This window comes from Carassius auratus, unplaced genomic scaffold (genome assembly GCF_003368295.1).
Source record: "Carassius auratus strain Wakin unplaced genomic scaffold, ASM336829v1 scaf_tig00019517, whole genome shotgun sequence".
NCBI classification, from domain to species: domain Eukaryota; kingdom Metazoa; phylum Chordata; class Actinopteri; order Cypriniformes; family Cyprinidae; genus Carassius; species Carassius auratus.
This window is the reverse complement of record NW_020524965.1, coordinates 117,696-137,429: the sequence shown is the minus strand read 5'-3', so window position 1 is coordinate 137,429 and position 19,734 is coordinate 117,696. Positions and strand designations below refer to the sequence as shown.

The following is a 19,734-nucleotide window of genomic DNA, read 5'->3' as shown; positions in this document are numbered from 1 at the left end:
CTTTGGCAGACAAATGAGCTTGTAGAAAACAGGCATCAGATTATATATATATATATATATATATATATATATATATATATATATATATATAACGGAAAAGCTGAACAGAGTAGCGCGTGTCGTTAGGTTCGCACGAGAGAGAGAGAGCCGCGTATCACGGACATCGACACTGAACTGAGCTCTCTTCTGCGAAATTCACCTCGAAGTTCCTCCTGCACCTGAACAAACAAATGCAAATCGCAGTTTGAACAAACAAAAAGATGTGAAAGAGCCCAATTCAACACCACGGTGTTCTGGTCTTCAGGGCTCGTGCAGAGAAAGGCGTCTCAAAACACTAGAACATCGAATTTGCTCATTTTTGCTCTTGTGCCGACAAATACATACAAAATATGTAAAAATATCCACCTTGGAAATTATGCTCGAAAAAACTGTCAGTTATTTCTTAAGTGAAAGTAAACAGTTGAGGGAAAAAATGGGATGTGTATTATATTGGATGCGTTTATCTTCTCTTAAAGTGACCGCGCCTAATTTAGCTACTGGCTGCTGTAATGTTAATCCAAGAAAATGAAAATGAAAATCACTCACTGCTCTTGACTGCATTACTTTGTAGTTTTAACAGTCAAACCAAAAATTATTCAGAAACCAGATATAATTTTTGATATATATATATAGCAAAACTGTAATAATGTGAGAAATGTTGAAGGTGTCTGAATAAATGTAGGTTTGATTGTATATTTAATTTATACATTGAAGACTATCCAGTGCTATTATTTGGTTTCTGTACCTTGACACCTACAAACTTGAAAAAAAAAAAACTTAAACATTGGTGTGAAATAGGCGTAAGGTTGTTTGCACCTTGTGCAATATGGAATTAGTTTATGCCCACCTCTAATATATATATATATATATATATATATATATCAACGACCTTAAAATGTACATTTACTTAGAATATGTCAAGTATTTTTAAAAAGATGCTTCCCTTTTTGCAGTTTTTAAAATAATTTGGTGCTTACTTTTAATGTTTGAAACACCAGTTATTTAAAGACCTTTACAATGAAACTTTTTCCTCGTCCTTTTAAATGAAAGGTTGCTCATTTTCTTGCAAGTGTGTTGTTTCAGATAGTCAGTGTTCGTCTTGATAATTTCCTGCAGATATCATCCGTTATCACCTTCTTTTCCTCTGTTTGTTTATTTGTTTCTGCTCGATAAGACATTATCCAGTTGCTCAGCTTCTGTTATCAGAACATCATTTTGCATTCTGCCCCTCTGAAACACCAAATTTCAAAGGACACATGAATGATTCTTTTTCTCGTGCACCTTGTTGGGACCCAGCGGAAACATCTGTGTCCATGCCCTTCTGGTATACAAGGCCTTTCTTCGCTCTTTGGAAAGAGCCTGAATTTGTGAAAAATAAGTGGCATTATTCTGGGTTTATTGGCGATGATAGCATGTATTCTTTATGTCTAATTTTAATCTTTATCTTAAATGTCATTACCACTTCCACAAAGTTGCGTGCCTAATTTAGCATTTACTGACAAGTGTATCACACAAGATGTATAAACTCATTTAGGTTCTTTAATGGTGTTTCTTTTTTCTCTTTTTCTTTTTTATGGTTTTTGCAATTAGTTTTTAGTGTTATTTTTCTCCAGATTTTGTGGAGTTTTTAGAAATTTGTAGTGTTTTTAATCATTAGTATGGTGTTTTTTCCTTATCATTTTTTTTTGTAATGTATTTTATTGTCAATATGTTTTTTTATTTTTGTTTTTGTCATTTTCATGTTTTTTCTTTCTTTCTCTTTCAGCTCACAATTCAGCCCTGCAATCATGTTACTTAAAAGACTAAAAAACTTTCCAAACCATCAGACTCTAATTTAAAGTCCGACAGTAATTATCATAAAAGTATTTATTTGTATGCCTGTGCTTTACAGGAAATCAGTATAGGCATGTAACATCTCAGAGTTATTGTCAGATTGTTAGCAAGCATGGTAAAGCACTGCATGGCTTCAATTGAACTCGCTGTCCATCACGACCCATCCTTGCTGAATTTTTAACAGTAATAGTATATATTTTGGGCACGTTACACATCCCATCTGAATACTCCTGAAGGAGGCGATCAATTCAGTACAGTTATGAATTCTAAAGCAGCTGAAAGGTGTAAGGACACAAATATGTTTACTGATGGCTTCATTGGGGCCCGAGAGGAACCATATCAGCGCAGGAGGAGAGATTTAATGGCTGTGTTATATCACCCACTCAAACAAAACATGCAGCAGATGCAAAAAAACATTTTTTTTTTCTTTCCGTGTGCTGGCAACAGCTTAAGGAACATCGGCTGAAAGACACACGCTCTCACATTCAGACATGCTATCCAATCAAAGAGAAATTTGGCAGGTTGAGGTGAACATAGACGTCTGCCTTCAAATCATTTCTCACTTGGGCGTCCCAGAGGCGGTGTCTCGTTCTCCAGTGGTCCAGACGCGATTGTGAAGAGCGAGTGTGAAGTTAAATTGACTTAAAGGTAAAAGTTGATTTTCCATAGATTTGAAGAATTGGAGATGTCAGGCTCGGATAAGCCCAAACATTCGAGCGACTCATTTTCCTGTTTTTCCTTACCTCGGGCCTGTCTGTTTACGCCGATAAGACTCCATTCTCCTCAATCTGGCGGGGGGATCTCCATCAAAACCACTGGGGGAACTGTATTGATGGTTGGGAGAGATTATGGATGCGGCCGCTCTGCTGAACTGACACGTCGTTTTGTACCCAGGGGCCTCTGGTTCGCCGCTCGATGTTTTGTTTTGGATCTGAAAGCAGGGATAAGAAATACACCGTTGCAGCTGGAGTATGTTGTTTTGTCTTTCTTTGAAGATTGAGTTACGATGCAGAGAAACAGAAACTCGAGTCCAGAGAGACACTTGAACTCGGGGGCCCAAGAAACGGTCAGTTTTGTTGAGACAGCTGGGGATAATTTCCTGCAGATATCATCTGTTTCTTTGTGTGTTGTTTATTCGTTTCTGCTCTAGGACATTATGCAGCTGTTCAGTTATGAATGCCTTCATTCTTCTTTTTGCCCCCCTGTAGAAATATGAAATTCCCTTGGAAACATGAGGTAATGTTTGTAGTTCTCAATTATAAACATCAAACTCTTTTTAGCCTCAGCGGAAACATCCGTGTTCATCCTGGTCCAGGACCTCTTCACTCTGTGACCAAAACCTGAACGTTTCGACCTCAGATCAGGCCATACAGCTGTAAGACAGACAAAAGTCACAAAGTATTGTGGCAAATCTCTGAGTTCATTGGCCATGCTAATATTAATTTTTTTAAAGCTGTTTTTAATCACTCATCTGCAGCAAATTGTTACAAAATTCAAGTCAAGTGACAATTCAAATAGGCTAACTGTTACTTTTTTATGGCATGTTTTATTCAGTTTTCACAAGTAGCATTGCAGATAGTGTCACATACAGTTTATATTGTTAATAATATCATGATGCCATTTTTTTAATAATTTGTGCATATCGTGTTCCTGTAGCTCAATTGGTAGAGCACTGCATTATCAAGCGCAAGGTTGGGGGTTCGATTCCCCGCGGAACACATGATAGGTAAAAATTGATAGCCTGAATGCACTGTAAGTCGCTTTGGATAAAAGCGTCTGCTAAATGCATAAATTGAATTTAAATTTAATTTAATATCAAGATGTGCATAGCATCGATCTGTCTTCCGTCTCGTTTTGATTTGCAGTACAACCACTCACATAAAGAAGACTTTGCTAATTGTCCGGTCATCAGCTGCGCTTTGAAAGGAAATAGAAATCGTTTGGATGCTATCAGTTGCTTGTCACTTAAAGTTCAATACATTGAAAAACGTTGATGTGAAAGGACCTTTAGAAGAAGCTTAGCTTTTTTTTGTGGACAGTTGTGTCCATGACAGTCCCAACCAAATGGCTCCAGACTGCATTAGCTAATTGTTGGCTTGATGGGATGAGTGCACTTTTTAGGGGACCATTTTAAACCATTAAAATAATACACTAATAAACCACTATATAAGAATAGGGTTAAATTAGGATAATTCTGCATGTCCCTGTGGATCTGAAGAGTAGTAAGGGTTCGTCTTTGCCGTTAAAGATGCTAATTGCCTGCCGTTACCTCCAACGGGAATCTGCGGCTAGCAGTAGCACAACACAGTTTGTTTTTCACACATTTCCCCTCATAGCTTCCCCTGAATTTATTTCCGGGCTCCTTCGCCAGCCGTGGGTGACTTATGTGTTTATGACCATTACTGACGTTGAGTAATCCATTTAGGGTTTTTTTCTGCTCTTTCCCTCCTGGCAGCATCCCGTCGCTCCCTGAGGAATATCAATTACCCGCTTCCTTTTAACTCCTGCACTTCTGAGTCCTCACAGAGGAATGACCGAGACAGACAGAAGTATCCGTTTTTAGCCAGGTAAATTAAACGCCAAATATTTGCTATATTGATTATTAGCAAGTATATTAGCACTCGTAAGCTTAGCAATATTTAAACATCATAATCGGATCCTCATCTGTTTTGGTGCTATATTAGATAATTAAAAAATTACATGTACTGCTGAGTTTATGGACTTAAGCAGCCTTAATAAATAGGCAGTGTCTCAAAATAACAGCTAATCGGCCACAAGTGTCTTGCGTTTAGTATCTTTGCCTTAAACTTTACATTAAATATTCATAATGGAAAGCGACATTTTATCTTATCTGTGAATGAAAACAGGATTTATTGTTGTCATTGGCTTAGTATACCAATATTTAAAATATAATATTGTAATCAGACCGTTAACTCATTGTTAGATGATTTCAAGTCAGTGCATGATCTTTCAATGAGTGGAATGGGTAATTTGTTAAAAAAGTGAACAACTTGTTACCTGAGCAGGAAGGTTTTGGGATGTCAGCTGTGTTTAGGCCGAGGGGCGATGCCACGGTCGTGCCGCATCTCTGCTAAATTGGGAATGGCAGCAAAACATGACTCCGCTTGGATCTGTCAGCGGATCTCCCCGGGACATGGTTTAATGACTGGCGTATGTTTATGGCAGTGCTGCTCTATGCTCGCTTTCTGACGGGGGGTTGCTTACTTTTAGCATTTCATCAGCCACTTTACGTTCATATAAGGTGGCCTAATGGTTAGAGAGTCAGACTTGTAACCCGAAGGTTGTGGGTTTGAGTCTCAGGTCCAGCAGGAATTTATTAAGGACTGTGTGTGTGCACTTGGCCACACTTGACTTCACTACAGGGAGAGAAAGGTTGCTAGATAGCTATATTGTGCTTCATAAAATACCACTACTGATTAGATATGACTATTTTATATACACTCAGGATCCTGAGAAAGTAAGTTTTGAATTGATTTTCCTCCGTGAACTGATGTTTTCTAAAGCTTGCTCACATCTCTGCTAATCTCTTCTTATTAACAGACTGTTGTATGGCTGGCTGTTGACTGACAGCTCAAACACTTTATGTGCTGTAGGCCTCTGAAAGACTGAACGAACTCGTCCAGATTCAGTCAGTGGTGAGATATTCAGGAGTCCATCCAAATTCTACTAATTACCAGTTTTGCAGTTGATTGAATCATTTACGGGGCAGCATGATTGTTTCCCCTGTTCAACTCTTGTGTGTTTCTGGATGTTTTGGCAGCAAAGACAGAGAGCCGAATAATTCTGTTCTCTAAAGAGTCATTTGTTTTTTTTTTCTGATTATGGGGAATCATAATTGTTCGGTTTTGTTCATTACAACTGCGCTGCTAGTTCAGTCCCAGACAGAGTCATAATAAAGGGACACGTCTACAGGGACGAGAGGAGTGGGTGGAAGTCATAATTGCTGAAATCCATCACACACTTTCATCCCGTGCTATTTATTCTAGGTGTTTTTACTGGGGGTACAAAATTGAGCAACAATTTAATGTGATTTTTGTATAACTGAATATTATTGAACAAGTGAATCATTTCTGTCTGTATGATTGAATCGATTCAGAACAAATTGATTCAGTGATTAATTTGCGATATCACTCAAGTTGTTGTAAATGTTTCATAGTCCAATGGCAAAAGATGTGTGACCAGTCTTAAGTCGCTGGGTATATTTTTAGCAATAGCCAAAAAAAAACTGTATGGGTCAAAATTATCAATAAAAACTATCTTTTATGCCAAAAATCATTAGGATATTAAGTAAAATAATGTTCCATGAAGATATTTTGCAAATCTCCTACTGTAAATATAGTAAAACTTAATTTTTAAGTAATAATATGCATTGTTAAGATTCATTTGGACAACTTCTAAAGCTATTTTCTCAGTATTGAGTTTTTTTTGCTCCCTCGGATTCCAGATTTTCAATTAGTTGTATCTCGACCAAATATTGTCAGATCTTAAAAAAAAAGCGTATTTATTCAGCTTTCAGATAATGTATACATCTCAATAAAATAAAATAAAAAATGACACTTAAGACTGGGTTTTTGGTCCATGGTCACATATACACTTAATTATGTATATTAAAATTATATATTTCATTTTTAGCTATTTTGTCAGCCGTAATATGTTAATAGGCCATAAGAGCTCATAAGCTCACATGATCATACAAGCTTGCTGATTATATGCGTTACATTGTTTGTCTTGTAATGTACAGCTGTGTCGTACAGGTCTGACCTGAGCTACACTAATGTGAGTATTTCCAGTGTGTTCCGCTTTCCTCTGTGAGCACCTTGTGATGAGAATTGATCAGCTTCAAAGACCCCGGTGGAGAAAAGGAGGGTAAAGTTGTCTGAGAAGAATTTGATTATCGGCTGTAAAAATGTGTGTGCAATGACAGATTTTAATGGCGTGAGACTTGCATGTGGAGGCCAGATGGCCAGCACTGCGGGACAGATTAGATTGCGTGCACTGGTATGCTAAAATGAGTTCAAGTGAGCCACCATTTATGACTAATTCAGAAATATTATGTTTTGTAAACTTTAGTGAAGTGACATGTGGCCAAGTATGGTGACCCATACTCGGAATTTGTGCTCTTCATTTAACCCATTCAAAGTGCACACACACACACACAGTAGTCAACACACCCCTGGAGCAATGGGCAGATGTAGTAATGTGGTGCTCAGGAAGCAGTTGGGGGTTCGGTTCTTGCTCAATGGTTTCCAATGTACATATACAGGAATCTTGGTTGTTTGCTGTGTTTATGTATTCTGGGTGGCCGTCTGTGGTTGCGTTGTGGTTGATTGGGTATTCTGGGTGGTTGTAATGGGCTTCTGGGTGGTTTATTCTGTTTTATATTCCAGGTCGCTGGTTGCTGGGATGTTCTAGATGATTTCTGGGCATTTTGGGGTGGTTTCTACTGCTTCTACTGTTCTAGTTGGTTAATATGCTGTTGCTGATGTGTTCTGGGTGGTTTCTTGGGGAATTTGGGTGGTTTGTACTGTTCATATGGTATTCTGGCTGGCTGTAGGTATTTGCTATGCAGCTAATGGGGTGGTTGCAAGGGGATTCTGGTTGGTTTCTTCTGTGTTCATATGCTACTCTGAGTGACTGTAGGTGGTTGTTTTGCTGCTGATGGGGTGTTCTGGGTAGTTTCTTTGGTTTAGTATTCCGAGTGGCTATAGGTGGTTGCTGGGAAGTTCTGGGTGACTTTTTTTAGCATTTTTTGGGTAGTTTCTACAGTTTCTACAATGGCGGCTATAGTTGGTTACTATTCTGTTGTTTAGGTGTTCTGGATGGTTTATTGGGATTTTCTGGTGGTTTTGACTGTTTATAAGGACTCCTGGGTGGCTGTTAGGTGATTGGTATGTGGGTTGCTAAGCCGTTCTGGGTGGTTTGTTGCTAAGTGGACATTAGTAAACAAACTATGTCTATTTCGGGATGTAACCAAAGCAACAGATTTTAAATACAATTTTTACAATACAACTGTCTAATTCACACGGTCTATATCAGGGGTCTCCCAACTCAGTGCTGGAAGGGTCCTGAAGAGTTTAGCTCCAGCCCTAATTAAACACACCTGAACCAGCTAATCAAGGTTTTACTAAGCATGCTAGAAACTTCCATGCAGGTGTGTTGAGGCAAGTTGGAGCTAAACTCTACTGGACACCGGCCCTCCAGGACCAAGTTTGGAGACCCTTGTGCTATAGGGAGATTTCGTCGCAGTGTGTGTGAAACCAGAATGGGTTTCATTTACCACACAGATAAAATGCGCTCCGCATTCGGTCTGATGTCAGTAGGCGGAACACATTACCAAATGAGAGCAAATTAATTTGCTGCATGTGAATCGAGTCCCTTGGCCATTGTTCGCCGGGGTAAACCTAGCCGCTCTCGCTAATGTAGTTACCAGACTCTCACCTGAAACGCTTGTCATATTATGTGACAAGACAAATAGATTAGACTCCGACTGTCCCTGGAGCCGAGGGTTGACGGTCACAGAGGAGGCGGAGACAGCAGCAGAATACATAAACATCCAAACAGATGCAGCGTGTCCTGTACGGTCACGAAACACACAAAAGTTTTGGGTATGATTATTTTGGTCTGATCTAGGTGTCCCCGGACCGCAATTTCTACTGATATTGTTTATGCAATATGTGATATATATTTTTATTTTCTTTCAAAGCTTTTTCCTCGTAATATTATCATCCTATCATTGTAGCATTCATCTCTTTTTAAGTGCCATCTTATAGCTATCAGTCAACATTCAGCGCTTCCATGTGCTCCCTCGACTTCCCATGGAGCTGCAGACATTAGCGGCGCAGCTGAACGCTAGCAAACGACTTTGACAAACAGCCTTTCTGAAGCATGTGGCGCTGAGCAAATCTCCCAGAGAGATCCTCTCGCGCAGTCTCTTCCCTGAGCAGACATTTGCTTGTGGGGGAAATTCTCGTAGGCAAACACACCTCTGTCAGTGGGTATCTCACATGACAACAGGACATAATGGAGTCACACAGGACATAATCATAGTTTTGGCAGCCCCGTTGCTGAGTCGATGCGAAGGGGAAGAGGTGTAGCATTAACAACAGGTGCGGCAGCCTTCATTTAAAACTCTTGTGTCTGTGTGAATGTTGAGCTTCTGTTTTTGTTGGAATGGCTCTAGGTTTTTGTTTTGTCCATACAATGAAAGTCAATGGGGTCCAATCAATGTTATTTTGGACCCCATTGACTTTTATTGTGTGGACAAAAGCAGCAGTAGTTCTTTAAAAAAATCCTTTGTGTTTTGGAGAAGAAAAAGTAGGTCATACAGGTTTGGAATTACATGGGGATGAGTAAATGATGATAAACTTTTCTTTTTGGGATAATTATCCCTTTGAGTAAGTTTCAAATTATTAACGTCTACTCCTGATTGGCAAACTCATTATTGCATTTTGGATCTCCAATTTCTCCCAGGTGTCTGCTGTATTGTCATGTTAAAGCATCCAAAATGGCAGTAACATTGGTGTAAAGATGTGGTTTTCTGTGACTATTTTGATTGCAAAAAAAAAGATTTGTGTTCATTAAAAGACTTGAGGGACTGTTTAAGGGTGAACATTGCCATTTAAAATTAAATTATGACTGTTTTGGAGCAAGAAATGTTAAGTGGACTTCAAGGGAAAGATAAAATGCTACGAAAGTGTCAAATGTGTCCCCCTCAGCATGGATTTTAAAAAGTTGATTGGAATGAGACCATTCTGCTGATAAGAGTAAAATGAGGATAAACGCGAGAGCAAGACATTCAGGTGCAGCTTGGTTATCGTCTCTAGCGGATGAGATAACGGCCTTTTGAAAGCGTCCAGACTTTGGCATAATAACCATCTCCATCATTCTACCGTGTTAAATAGGCTTCATCCTCGTCCACACAGCCGAAGGCCAGCAGAAAGAAACTTTAAGCTGTGCTTAGCGAGGCTAATCGAACTAGCTCCTCTACAGCTCTGGCTGCCCTTCACAGAGTGCTTTGTGTCTAGTCCTTCTTGTATTTTCTCCTCAAGTCGCTACATGGGAACTTGCCCTTTTCTGATGCCCTATTGGAAATCATTGAGCATTATTTTAAGTTCATGACCTACTGTCTGTGTGGATCTGTGTACGTGTGTGCGTGCGCAAACAGTCGATAGCCGTGAGCTACTTTACGTTTGCGCTAGCATGAAGCCTTTGTGAACATGTTCTCTCACTATTTGTAGAAATGAACGCCACACAAAAGAGCAGAACCCTCTTGTGCTTCAAAAACACTTGGCCATCAAACACTACATGTTGCAAACACTAGTTGGCTGCCTCGCTGTCTGCTGTCCACACATGAAGCGCTAGTTAGCTGATTACCTAAAGCTAATTCGTTTGAAAAGCTAATGGCTCGTTTGCAGAGATCAATGTGTGAAATGCCTCTAGGAAAACTGGGATTCCCCTCTCTGGTCATTCTTGTTCCTGCTTTCATGTTTTTGTTCTCATGTTATTCCCAATAGTGTCTAATTAGCTACATGATATTTGAATTAGCCTTGTTTCTCGTTCACTGATACTGTATGTTGATTGTTATTTGAGTACAAAGACTCAAGTTATTTGAACTTCAAATTTTGGCAGAAGGTGAAATGAAGACAAAATGAATCATTAGCATAAAGACACAGTGTAAACACTGATATCTTGTCATATTGGGTGAAATAGATTGCATTTAAAAAAAAGTATTTTATTGAAATAAAAAGTGACTGGTATTACTCTCATTTTGTCCACTATTTTCTCAGCTCTTTGTTTTAATACATATTTTTATTTATTGCTTTTATGTTATTTATATTCCAATCAGATCAATGAAGTCAGTTTAGGGTTTAAGAAAAAAGTTCATCTGAACTTTTAGCTTTTAGCGCTAACAAAAAACGTTGGCAAACCAAATTTCCATCCATCAGTCTTGAGGTTTTAGCTTCTCTCATGAAACTCAACTCGAGCTAAAATCTGGATGTCTTGTACATTTGTACATTATCATGGAACACTTTAATGAAACCCTCATTTACTTTAAATCAAACAAAACCTCTGAGCAAGACGCCAACCCATCATCAGCTTTATTACCTCCAGCGTCACTGCATCTCTGCTCCAAACATTAGCGCTTGCTCGCCTGATAAGAAAGAGTCTTAATGGGGCTCCTCACATCAGGCCATTTATCTTGTCACTGAGTCTGTCATTACACACCATAAAAATTGTAAGTTCTCCATATTAGACAATCGGAAAGCTTTTAACAAATCCATTCTGTGCTTATATCTATTTGCTAAGTGAAATGCTGATTGAAAATTGTCATTATATCTAAATACAAGAAAGTATGTAATTGGGAATTTGTAAAAAGGATCTAATCTCAGGCCCCGTCCACACGGAGACGGAGCCTACCCCAATCCGATCTTTTTTTTCCTCGTCTCAAGAAATATCCGCGTCCACACAAAACCCCAAAATGATGTAGTATACATGCCAGACCAGTATGTGGCGCTGTAATTCTGCCACAGAGATACACTAAAAACAGAGAAGAAGACTTGGACTATGCTCGTAAACCTTGCGCGTGGTACACAAACGAACATGGAACAATACATTTATTAATCCGTGTTAATGTTAGTTAATAAAAAGACAATCGTTCAGTGTTTGTTCATGTATTTGTTGCTGTTACGTGACGTAGAAGTGTCTGACTAGGGGGGAGACGTGGGCTGATGACGTCATCGTTTCAGAAAATATACGGATTAGCCGTCCAGACGAAAACGCAAAGACGGCGTTTTCAAATTTATCCACTCTGGGACCCGGTTTCAAAAAATAGAGGTTTCACCTTGCGAAAACGCCTGATCCGTGTAGACGAAACGCCTATCCAATAAAAAAATTGTGCGTATTCACAGAAACGCGTCTCCGTGTGGACGGGGCCTCAAGCTGATTGTAATTATTGGTGTTTGCTAAATCAGATTTACACTTGGTGGACAATACAACAGGCTGAAAAATCCAACGACTTCCATTGAATGAGGAACCAGAGCCATAGTCTTTTCACACAAGACCACCTAAAAAAAAACACTTAGAACAACACAAGTGCAACTACAAAGCAACCCCTTAGCAATGGCTTAAAACACCAGCGCAATTGGCTTGCAACCTCCCAGAACACTTTGTAACACTCACATCACAATAGCAATGGCTGGGCAACAACCTAGAACTGAATGGCAATGCTAAAATCCACTCAAAACTCTTCAGTGAATGCATAGCATCAATCTGCTAACAACCCAATTACAACAGTAACCACTTAGACATATGGGGCAAATCTCTCTGGATACCTGGATACCAGCTGGATTCTGGGTAGTGGAATGGTATTTCTGGTAATCCATCATGATTCTGTCGTATTTGTCAGCTGAAAATGTGCTCTTCAAAGACAGTGCTCACAAACACAGGCATTATTGATCTAGACGAGCGCACTGTTTATTCCAAATGTTTGTGAGCTCTTCAACAGCCGCTTGAGTTTGACAAATAGATCTTTAAACGCAGGCTATAATTTAACTGTTGAAAATGGCATCAGCGCTGTGGATCCTCCGGATCTCTGCCTTTAGAAATACGAGGAAGAAGATTCAAATGAATTTTTAAATTCCTAATTTGAATTTTAGCATTCGTAGACAAACAACAAATAAATTATACATGTTAGCAATATACCACATCAACTGTGTAGTGCGTGCAAGAAAATATAACAAATTAATGTTCTGATTCCAATAATCTTGCATCTGTCATAATCAAAACAGCATAATGTTATGAAGGTGAACCATTGATGAATGAGTCATGCTGTTTATTATTTCTATTTCAGTGTTTTCCAGCTCAGTAGAGTCATGCTTTGAGGCAGTTGAGCATTCAATCTTAGTGCATGGGTTCATATGAAGAACGTGCCGTGTGACTAAAACAACTCATTTAATGCAGTGCGGGACCCCCAAGACCCCACGGCAGCTGATTTAGTAATCATATCGTTTCTCTCGTCCCTTGTCTTCACTTGTTTGTGTTGGTGTTGTTTTTGCGGCGTGTAATAATGCCTCTTATGTCCTGTGGTGTTTCTGTAAATGCAGCGGACTGAGATCATATTTATTTATAAATGCGTTTTGTTTACAGTGATTATTCAGAGTGCTTTAGAGGAGCAATATGAAAAAAATAGAGAAGAAAAAATGTAAATAATAAATAAGAGATTATATAAAAAAAGGATTTAATGTAAAGATGAAAATATTAAGATATTATTGAAATATTTACTTTAAGAAACCATGACATCAAGTTAAAAACTATCCATTATCCAGTATCCATTATTTTAATATTTTAATATCTTTATACTTATGTATTCTTCATTCAGTTTTAAATTAGACTTTTGTTTTAGTTTATATGATTATAAAATATAGATTTTTTGCTTTAATATTTTAATCCATCTTTATAGAACATATTATTTATAAGAAATGTATTGTAATTTACTTAATATATAAATGTAATTAATATATATTTACATTTTATATATATACATATGTGAAATATTTAAGTACATTTTTACATTTTCATCCATCCATCCAATCCACCTTTATTAAATGTAAAAACACATTCTAATTTTATTTAATGTTCATTTTAAATCAATGAATTAATTGCACTTTCATTTACAATTTTAAATGTCACTTGTTTTAATAAATATTTAAATTCTACAATTATAAAATATATATATTTTCACAATTTCCTTATATTTATTTTACTAATATTTTCCAATATTTCTTATTAGCATTTTATATATTATATCAATGGTATATGAAATAAAATCTATAACATATTTTGTAGTCATAATTAAATTATTTAATTTTCCATTTTAATTTAATATTGAAATCCATCTTTATAATATACTTTTAAAATATATATATTTGTATCTATTTTATTAATTTGTCCTTTCACAATGTTTTAGACATTTGACTTAATATATAAGTAAGTTCTTGTAATTAACATCATTAAAATGTAAATTACATAATAATATTTATCAATATGCTACAATTTCTCAAGGATAAGTCTGCAACATCCAACAGGTTCATCTTTCTCTTTGCGGTTCTTGTAATTCAGTGCTTGTTAATTCCTGCACTTGTGGTTGTGCCGGCTGGTTTCATGTTTTTTTTTTTTTTTTTTTTTTTCTGGATCTGTGCCACTTGAGACCAGCCGATCTCATTAATTCAGTTTCCGTAAAGATTTGCAGGTTTCCTGGTGTTAAATAATGTGATTAGTGCCCAGTAGGCCAATTCAGATGTTAGCCACATAGTGGACGTCATTTTCTCACAGCAGTCATTGAATCATATTACATGTGTTTGTGTGTGTGTGTGTGTGTGTGTGTGTGTGTGTGTGTGGTGATGGGTCTTCATGTGTTTTCCCTCGCTGCCAGTATCCATGGTAACGACAGGTCTATCATCGCTGTCGGATGAGAGGGTCATTGAGTGGAAATGATGGACCATCTCCATGTGCTTCAAATGACATACCCACCCTGAAGGCACAGAGTCGCCACACGGCAGAATATCTACTGCCCCCTAGAGTCTGAAGACGACGTTACTTGCATTTGTACTAGGCGGAAATGTGTGGATGACCACAAGAATGATAAACATAACAATAGGGATGCTTGACCTAGCAAATACAACTTGGCAAATAGCAAGAAAGTACCTGGAGAGAAATCATAAATGACTCACTTTTTTTTTTCTTTTTTCAGTGTACTGTTTCTTTAAGTCACTCTTTGATTCCATACTTTCCCTCAAGAACCAAGAGAGATTGAATGGAGCGTAGAGAAACCAAACCGTGTTGAGAATTCATCTTCACTGGCAACTTCAGGCAATCAGGCCGATTGCATTTTCAAGAGATGTGGGTCGACACGGGAAAAGTGTTTGGCAGGAGCTTGGGATACTTCACACGCTGAGCTCTGCTGCCATCTGTCGGATGCTGTTTGCATTTGGCAGCTTTTGTAAGGTGACTGTGTGGCTTTTGGCTTTTATTGGAGATCGGTCTAAAACAATGTCCAGTTCTGCAACGGTCACTTTACAAGTGCATTTAAATGGATTAATGACTATCCAATGTTGAAGCTTTGATCATTGGGTTTCTCATGTTAGATGCTGTTCATAATTTAAAGTATTTAAGCAAAGCTTTCATCTGCAGTTAGATATTTGCGTCTGTGTGCTTTAAGTCTGGAATCGCTTCACTTCTGAGCCACAGTCACACACATGCTCGCATGTTGATATCTTGGCTTTGCTTGAAACTCTGGAGTGTTTATTCATTATGCATTCAGCATGTCCTGTTTATCAAGGCATAATGGCTGCTGTGCCTTTTATCATCTAGTTAAACATCCAAAGCATTTGGATTCGTGAAGTAGATATTGTGTAATAGAAATGAGCCGGATTATTATCCTAAGTGCTTAAATGCGCAGTGAAAGGTGATCTGGTGCTGACATCAGATGCAGGTTGCACTGGGACTATTCCTTTTCAGAGGGAGGGAGTTTGGGGCCAGGAAGTGCATAACATCCCAACTGCGCCATTCCTCTTTAGATGTCCCGTTGTGAAGGGAGAGACGGGTTCCTGGCGATGTCAAAGCGCTGGACATAATTTCTGAAGAGATCATTGTCGGTTTTCCATCTCTAGTGACCGGAAGATCAAGTCTGGATTGGCTTATCCAGGGTCAAAGAATCTCTCCTGGGTTTTTTGGACGTAGGACATCCAGAATATTTCAAATATTGAGGCGTAATCCAGTCGGTGTTCTTTTTTTCACTATTGACTGGTTTTTGATTTAACATCATGGTACGAATCACATGCACCCTGTCCTTCAGCACCGATGATGAGCCAGTTGGCCGCTCGCGCCAAGGAAGCTTCGATGACCAATACAAGCGCGTGGTGTGGTCAAGAGATGGCGAACACGGCAAGTACCAGGAAGAGGGCGACGATCCGGACACATGTGATGGGACGGAAGATGAAGAAGTGCCCGACATCAGCCTCGCCACGTTTTTTGACGGCTGCTCCCTCCACGGTGCCAACCACGTCTTTGTGGACAAGAAGTTCAGTGTCCGCCGGGGCTTGTGGACGGTGGTCTTTCTACTGGCGATCTCTATGTTCCTCATGCAGGTGGTGGACCGTGTCATCTACTACCTGCAGTATGACTACATCACCTTGCTGGACGAGCGCAATGCCAAGAACATGACGTTCCCCGCCATCACCTTCTGCAACTACAACTCGTTCCGACGCTCGCAGCTGAGCTACAGCGACCTGCTCTTCATGGGGCCAATGTTGGGATACGAGGACAACATGGCTCCGGGAATCCCGTTGGCGCCGGAGCCCGACAGGCAAGGCTCTCGCTTCAGACTCGACGAGTTCTTCAATCGCACCCGTCACCGCATGGACGATATGCTGCTGGAGTGCAAGTTCTCTGGGAATGAGTGCGGGCCTGAACACTGGAGAGAGGTAGGACTCGGGAGCAAGCAGGAGTCGAGTTTTAGCCCTGTGGCGCTCAATCCATTCTCAGCGTGTTATTGTGAGGGCGGCTGACTTTATTTGCAAGAAGATAAATGGACTCGGCGCACTTGAGGCGTCAGAGAAGATGAATAGGTGTTCTCACTGTATCTAACAGGAATCAGAAGCCATTTATTCTTTGTGTTCAGTGTTGCAAATGAAAACAGCGTTTCAGACCCCCATTATTACCCTTTGACTACTTGTGATTGATAATTATACGGTGTTGCTTGCTTTAGTGTTTCATGCATTGGCCTGCTTCGAGGCCACTTGAGGGATCGTATCTCTCTAGACTTGCGGCTGAAGTTTTGACTTTGTCGAAATTGGTCTCCGGCAAGTGTTTGCATAGATTGGTTTTAATGCAATGGCTGCATTATATATTTTACCAACGTGATCTCATGAGAATACGTGTGTATTTTTACGTTAAATGTGGTTCTACCACACGTACATTTACTTACGTTTTCATGCACATAGAAACGTACAATTTAGACGTATTTATAGCTGTAAAACGTACAAATACTTACATGTTAGCAGCTAAAAAAACGTAAATATTCTAACGTAAAGTCTGAATGTATATGAATTCCCATGTATTAATATTAAAATAGTGGCTTTAATGATTTAAATCTGTTGTATTTAATTGTCATATCAATACATGTTTTTATTCAAATTAATGAAAGCAGTGTACTCGTCTACTTAATAAGAAATAACATTTCTGTGCATGCTGCAAACCATAGATACACAAAAGCACAGCATACAATTACAAATCACATCCATTTTATTTGTTTGCTGTACTCCATATCTTTAGAATGCAGATGTTTGCAAGGAACATATATCCAAATTCAGCCCTTTATCAATCGATCTTCATCTTCATTCTCAGCAACAGCGTCCGTCACAGTCAAAGCTCGCGCTCGTTATTATGATTCGAATTTGAAAATAGCGCCAGTGCGCCACGTTACGACATGGTTTACGGCACTGACATCGAATGCTCATTGGTCCTCATCCAATTCGTCACACATTGCGACATGTCGTGTTTCAGTTTATGACATTTGAGTACTGCGCCAGTGCGCCTTCAGGGAGAGAAGACAGATACATAATTTCATGGATTAATAAATTAAATTCTGCTCTGTACCCTATAAAAACTATTACCTCCATATAGAGGACTGCGACTGGAACTCATTATCATTTGAACTACTTTTGGTACCACTTTTGATATTTTCGCAAAAAATAAATGATTAACGTTATGTTTGTTTGTTTGTTATTTGTTTATTTATAACAGTAACGTTATGTAGTTTTAAGAAATGGTTATGGGTAGGTTTAGGGGTAGGTGTAGGATTAACGTTAGTGGCTCAAAATATCGTTTTAATGTTATATTTTTTACAAAAATTGTGTTTTATTACGTTTTATTCTTTTAACATTCTGTATAAAATGGGTAGGTTTAGGTTCGGGTGGGGTATAGGGATCTTACATTTATCAAAAAAAATATATAAAAAGGGAAAATATACATAAATATTAAACAAATTAATCAGATACGCATTGAAAAGCAGCTTCATGAGCAAATTTTTATGGATAACTGACTGTTCAGAGAATATGTTCTATCTGTACATATTTTAGGTTGTTTTTACGTATATTTCGATACGTATCGAACCTGTAATTACGTCCAGATAATACGTAAATGACACTTTAAATACGTAAAGGCACATACGTATTGGACAGTTTTAATTTACATCTAAATATGTACGTTTTGATTGTGAGATCAGGCTGATTTTACTGTAGGGAGGTCCATTGCAGTTGGATCACAATATTTGTGGATGCTTGTCAACAAAGCTTTTGCAAACCGCTGATATAAGACGCTAGTTTTCTGTGCAGAGTATCACTCCAGTGTTCTTCCCCCAAGAGCAGGTCTGAGTTTGCAGCGAATCCCTTTACGCTGATGAAAAGATACACGTCTGTCTGTGAAACAGGCATTTTGTTTGTCATTGTTGCTGATCTCAAGGTTTCAGGCCCGCGAGTCTCCTGTGAGTCGAGCTCTTATTGAGCTGAGTGAATTATGTGGTGTTTCGCTGTAAAGGCCAAGGATATATCTGGTAACTGAAGAATCAGTTTAGAGCACTTAAGTATATTTAGCCTCCTGCCTGGTAAGTGCATATGGGGTTTTAAACACCCCTGGCTGTGCTCTTGATAATGGATGTTTATTATCTGATGCCTCCGATGGGATGTATTATCAGTTTATAATCTGCCGTATGCACACAAACAAAGCATCCGATGACCATAAATGCCGCATTATTCAATCCACACTTAGTGGTTTAACCATCAGTTGATATCAGCTAGCAGAGTCAGTCAATGCTAATCTCCACCTGGCCATAAGTGCTCATCTGCTAATCATTCTTGCGACGCTAAGATTGTGAGTTCACTTTGTGTGAGTCTCCATCGATTGACAGATATTTGGAGGAGTGCTGGAGCGGGTCGATAGGAGGCGGGCCTGTGTCAGGCAGACGGGCAGCTCATCTTTCCGTCCCGGGGCAGAATTCGAGTCCAACTTCCTCCAGCTCCATCAGACAGGGATCTTTTTTCACTAGCTCGCGTTTCGCTCTTCTGCACGCCCAGCCATGCGGTCAGCTAACTATTGTAAGATCAGAGAGTCCGTTATGAGTAAATATTTCAATATTTCTGCATTATTGCTCATACTTACCCTGAATCATTTGTGTTCAAGACATGAATGATACCTAGATTGCCTAATAATCAAATCATTTTTGCCAAAGAATCAGTGTTATCTATATATTTTTGCCAAAGAATCATTGTTATCTAAACGATTGAGTTCAGTGCAGTTAATTATAGATGTAGAATCAATAATTGGCTTGCCATTTAAAACTAAAGACAAGGGTGTGCAGAATACTATACTTTTAATCTATATCTGATGCTGTATTTGGTATCTTAGAAGTGCGTGCTAGTGTTTAATTTGACCTTGACTGTATAATCTCAACGTGATCTTCATGGTTTATTGGAGGATCGGCGCTGATGACAGCAGCTCATCTAATATTAACAAGGCCAGAAAACACATTTCTTACCAGTTTCTCTCCGGCCCTGGCTCATTACCTTCAGAAATGCTGACGCAGCGCTCTGCGAAACGCTAATTCATTCGCAAGAACATTTAACATTTAACGATGATGACCGCGAACACACTGAAAGGTTCCTCGGTTTGGTGTGTATGTGTAGACTATTGATCGATTTAAAAAAATGTATATAATCAAATGAACTGTGATTTCCAGATTGACTAATTGAATTTCATTGGCTGCTATACATTAATATTTCATTTTAA

General features: G+C 38.8%; 1 protein-coding gene across 3 annotated transcripts in view; it reads left to right on the top strand.

The window, feature by feature from the left end:
• The window catches only part of LOC113076266 (acid-sensing ion channel 1B), a 133,790-nt gene that overhangs the window by 81,463 nt on the left and 32,593 nt on the right, over positions 1–19,734 (top strand). Inside the window, exon 1 of one of the 3 annotated variants that reach the window (XM_026248926.1) lies at positions 15,443–16,373. The exons of 1 other annotated variant lie outside the window; for it this stretch is intronic. In XM_026248926.1, the coding sequence (XP_026104711.1) occupies positions 15,714–16,373 (660 nt within the window). In that variant the 5' untranslated portion in view covers positions 15,443–15,713. Of the gene's footprint in view, positions 1–15,442; positions 16,374–19,734 lie in introns of those variants that run through there. One more of the 3 variants, XM_026248924.1, reaches the window with a different exon arrangement.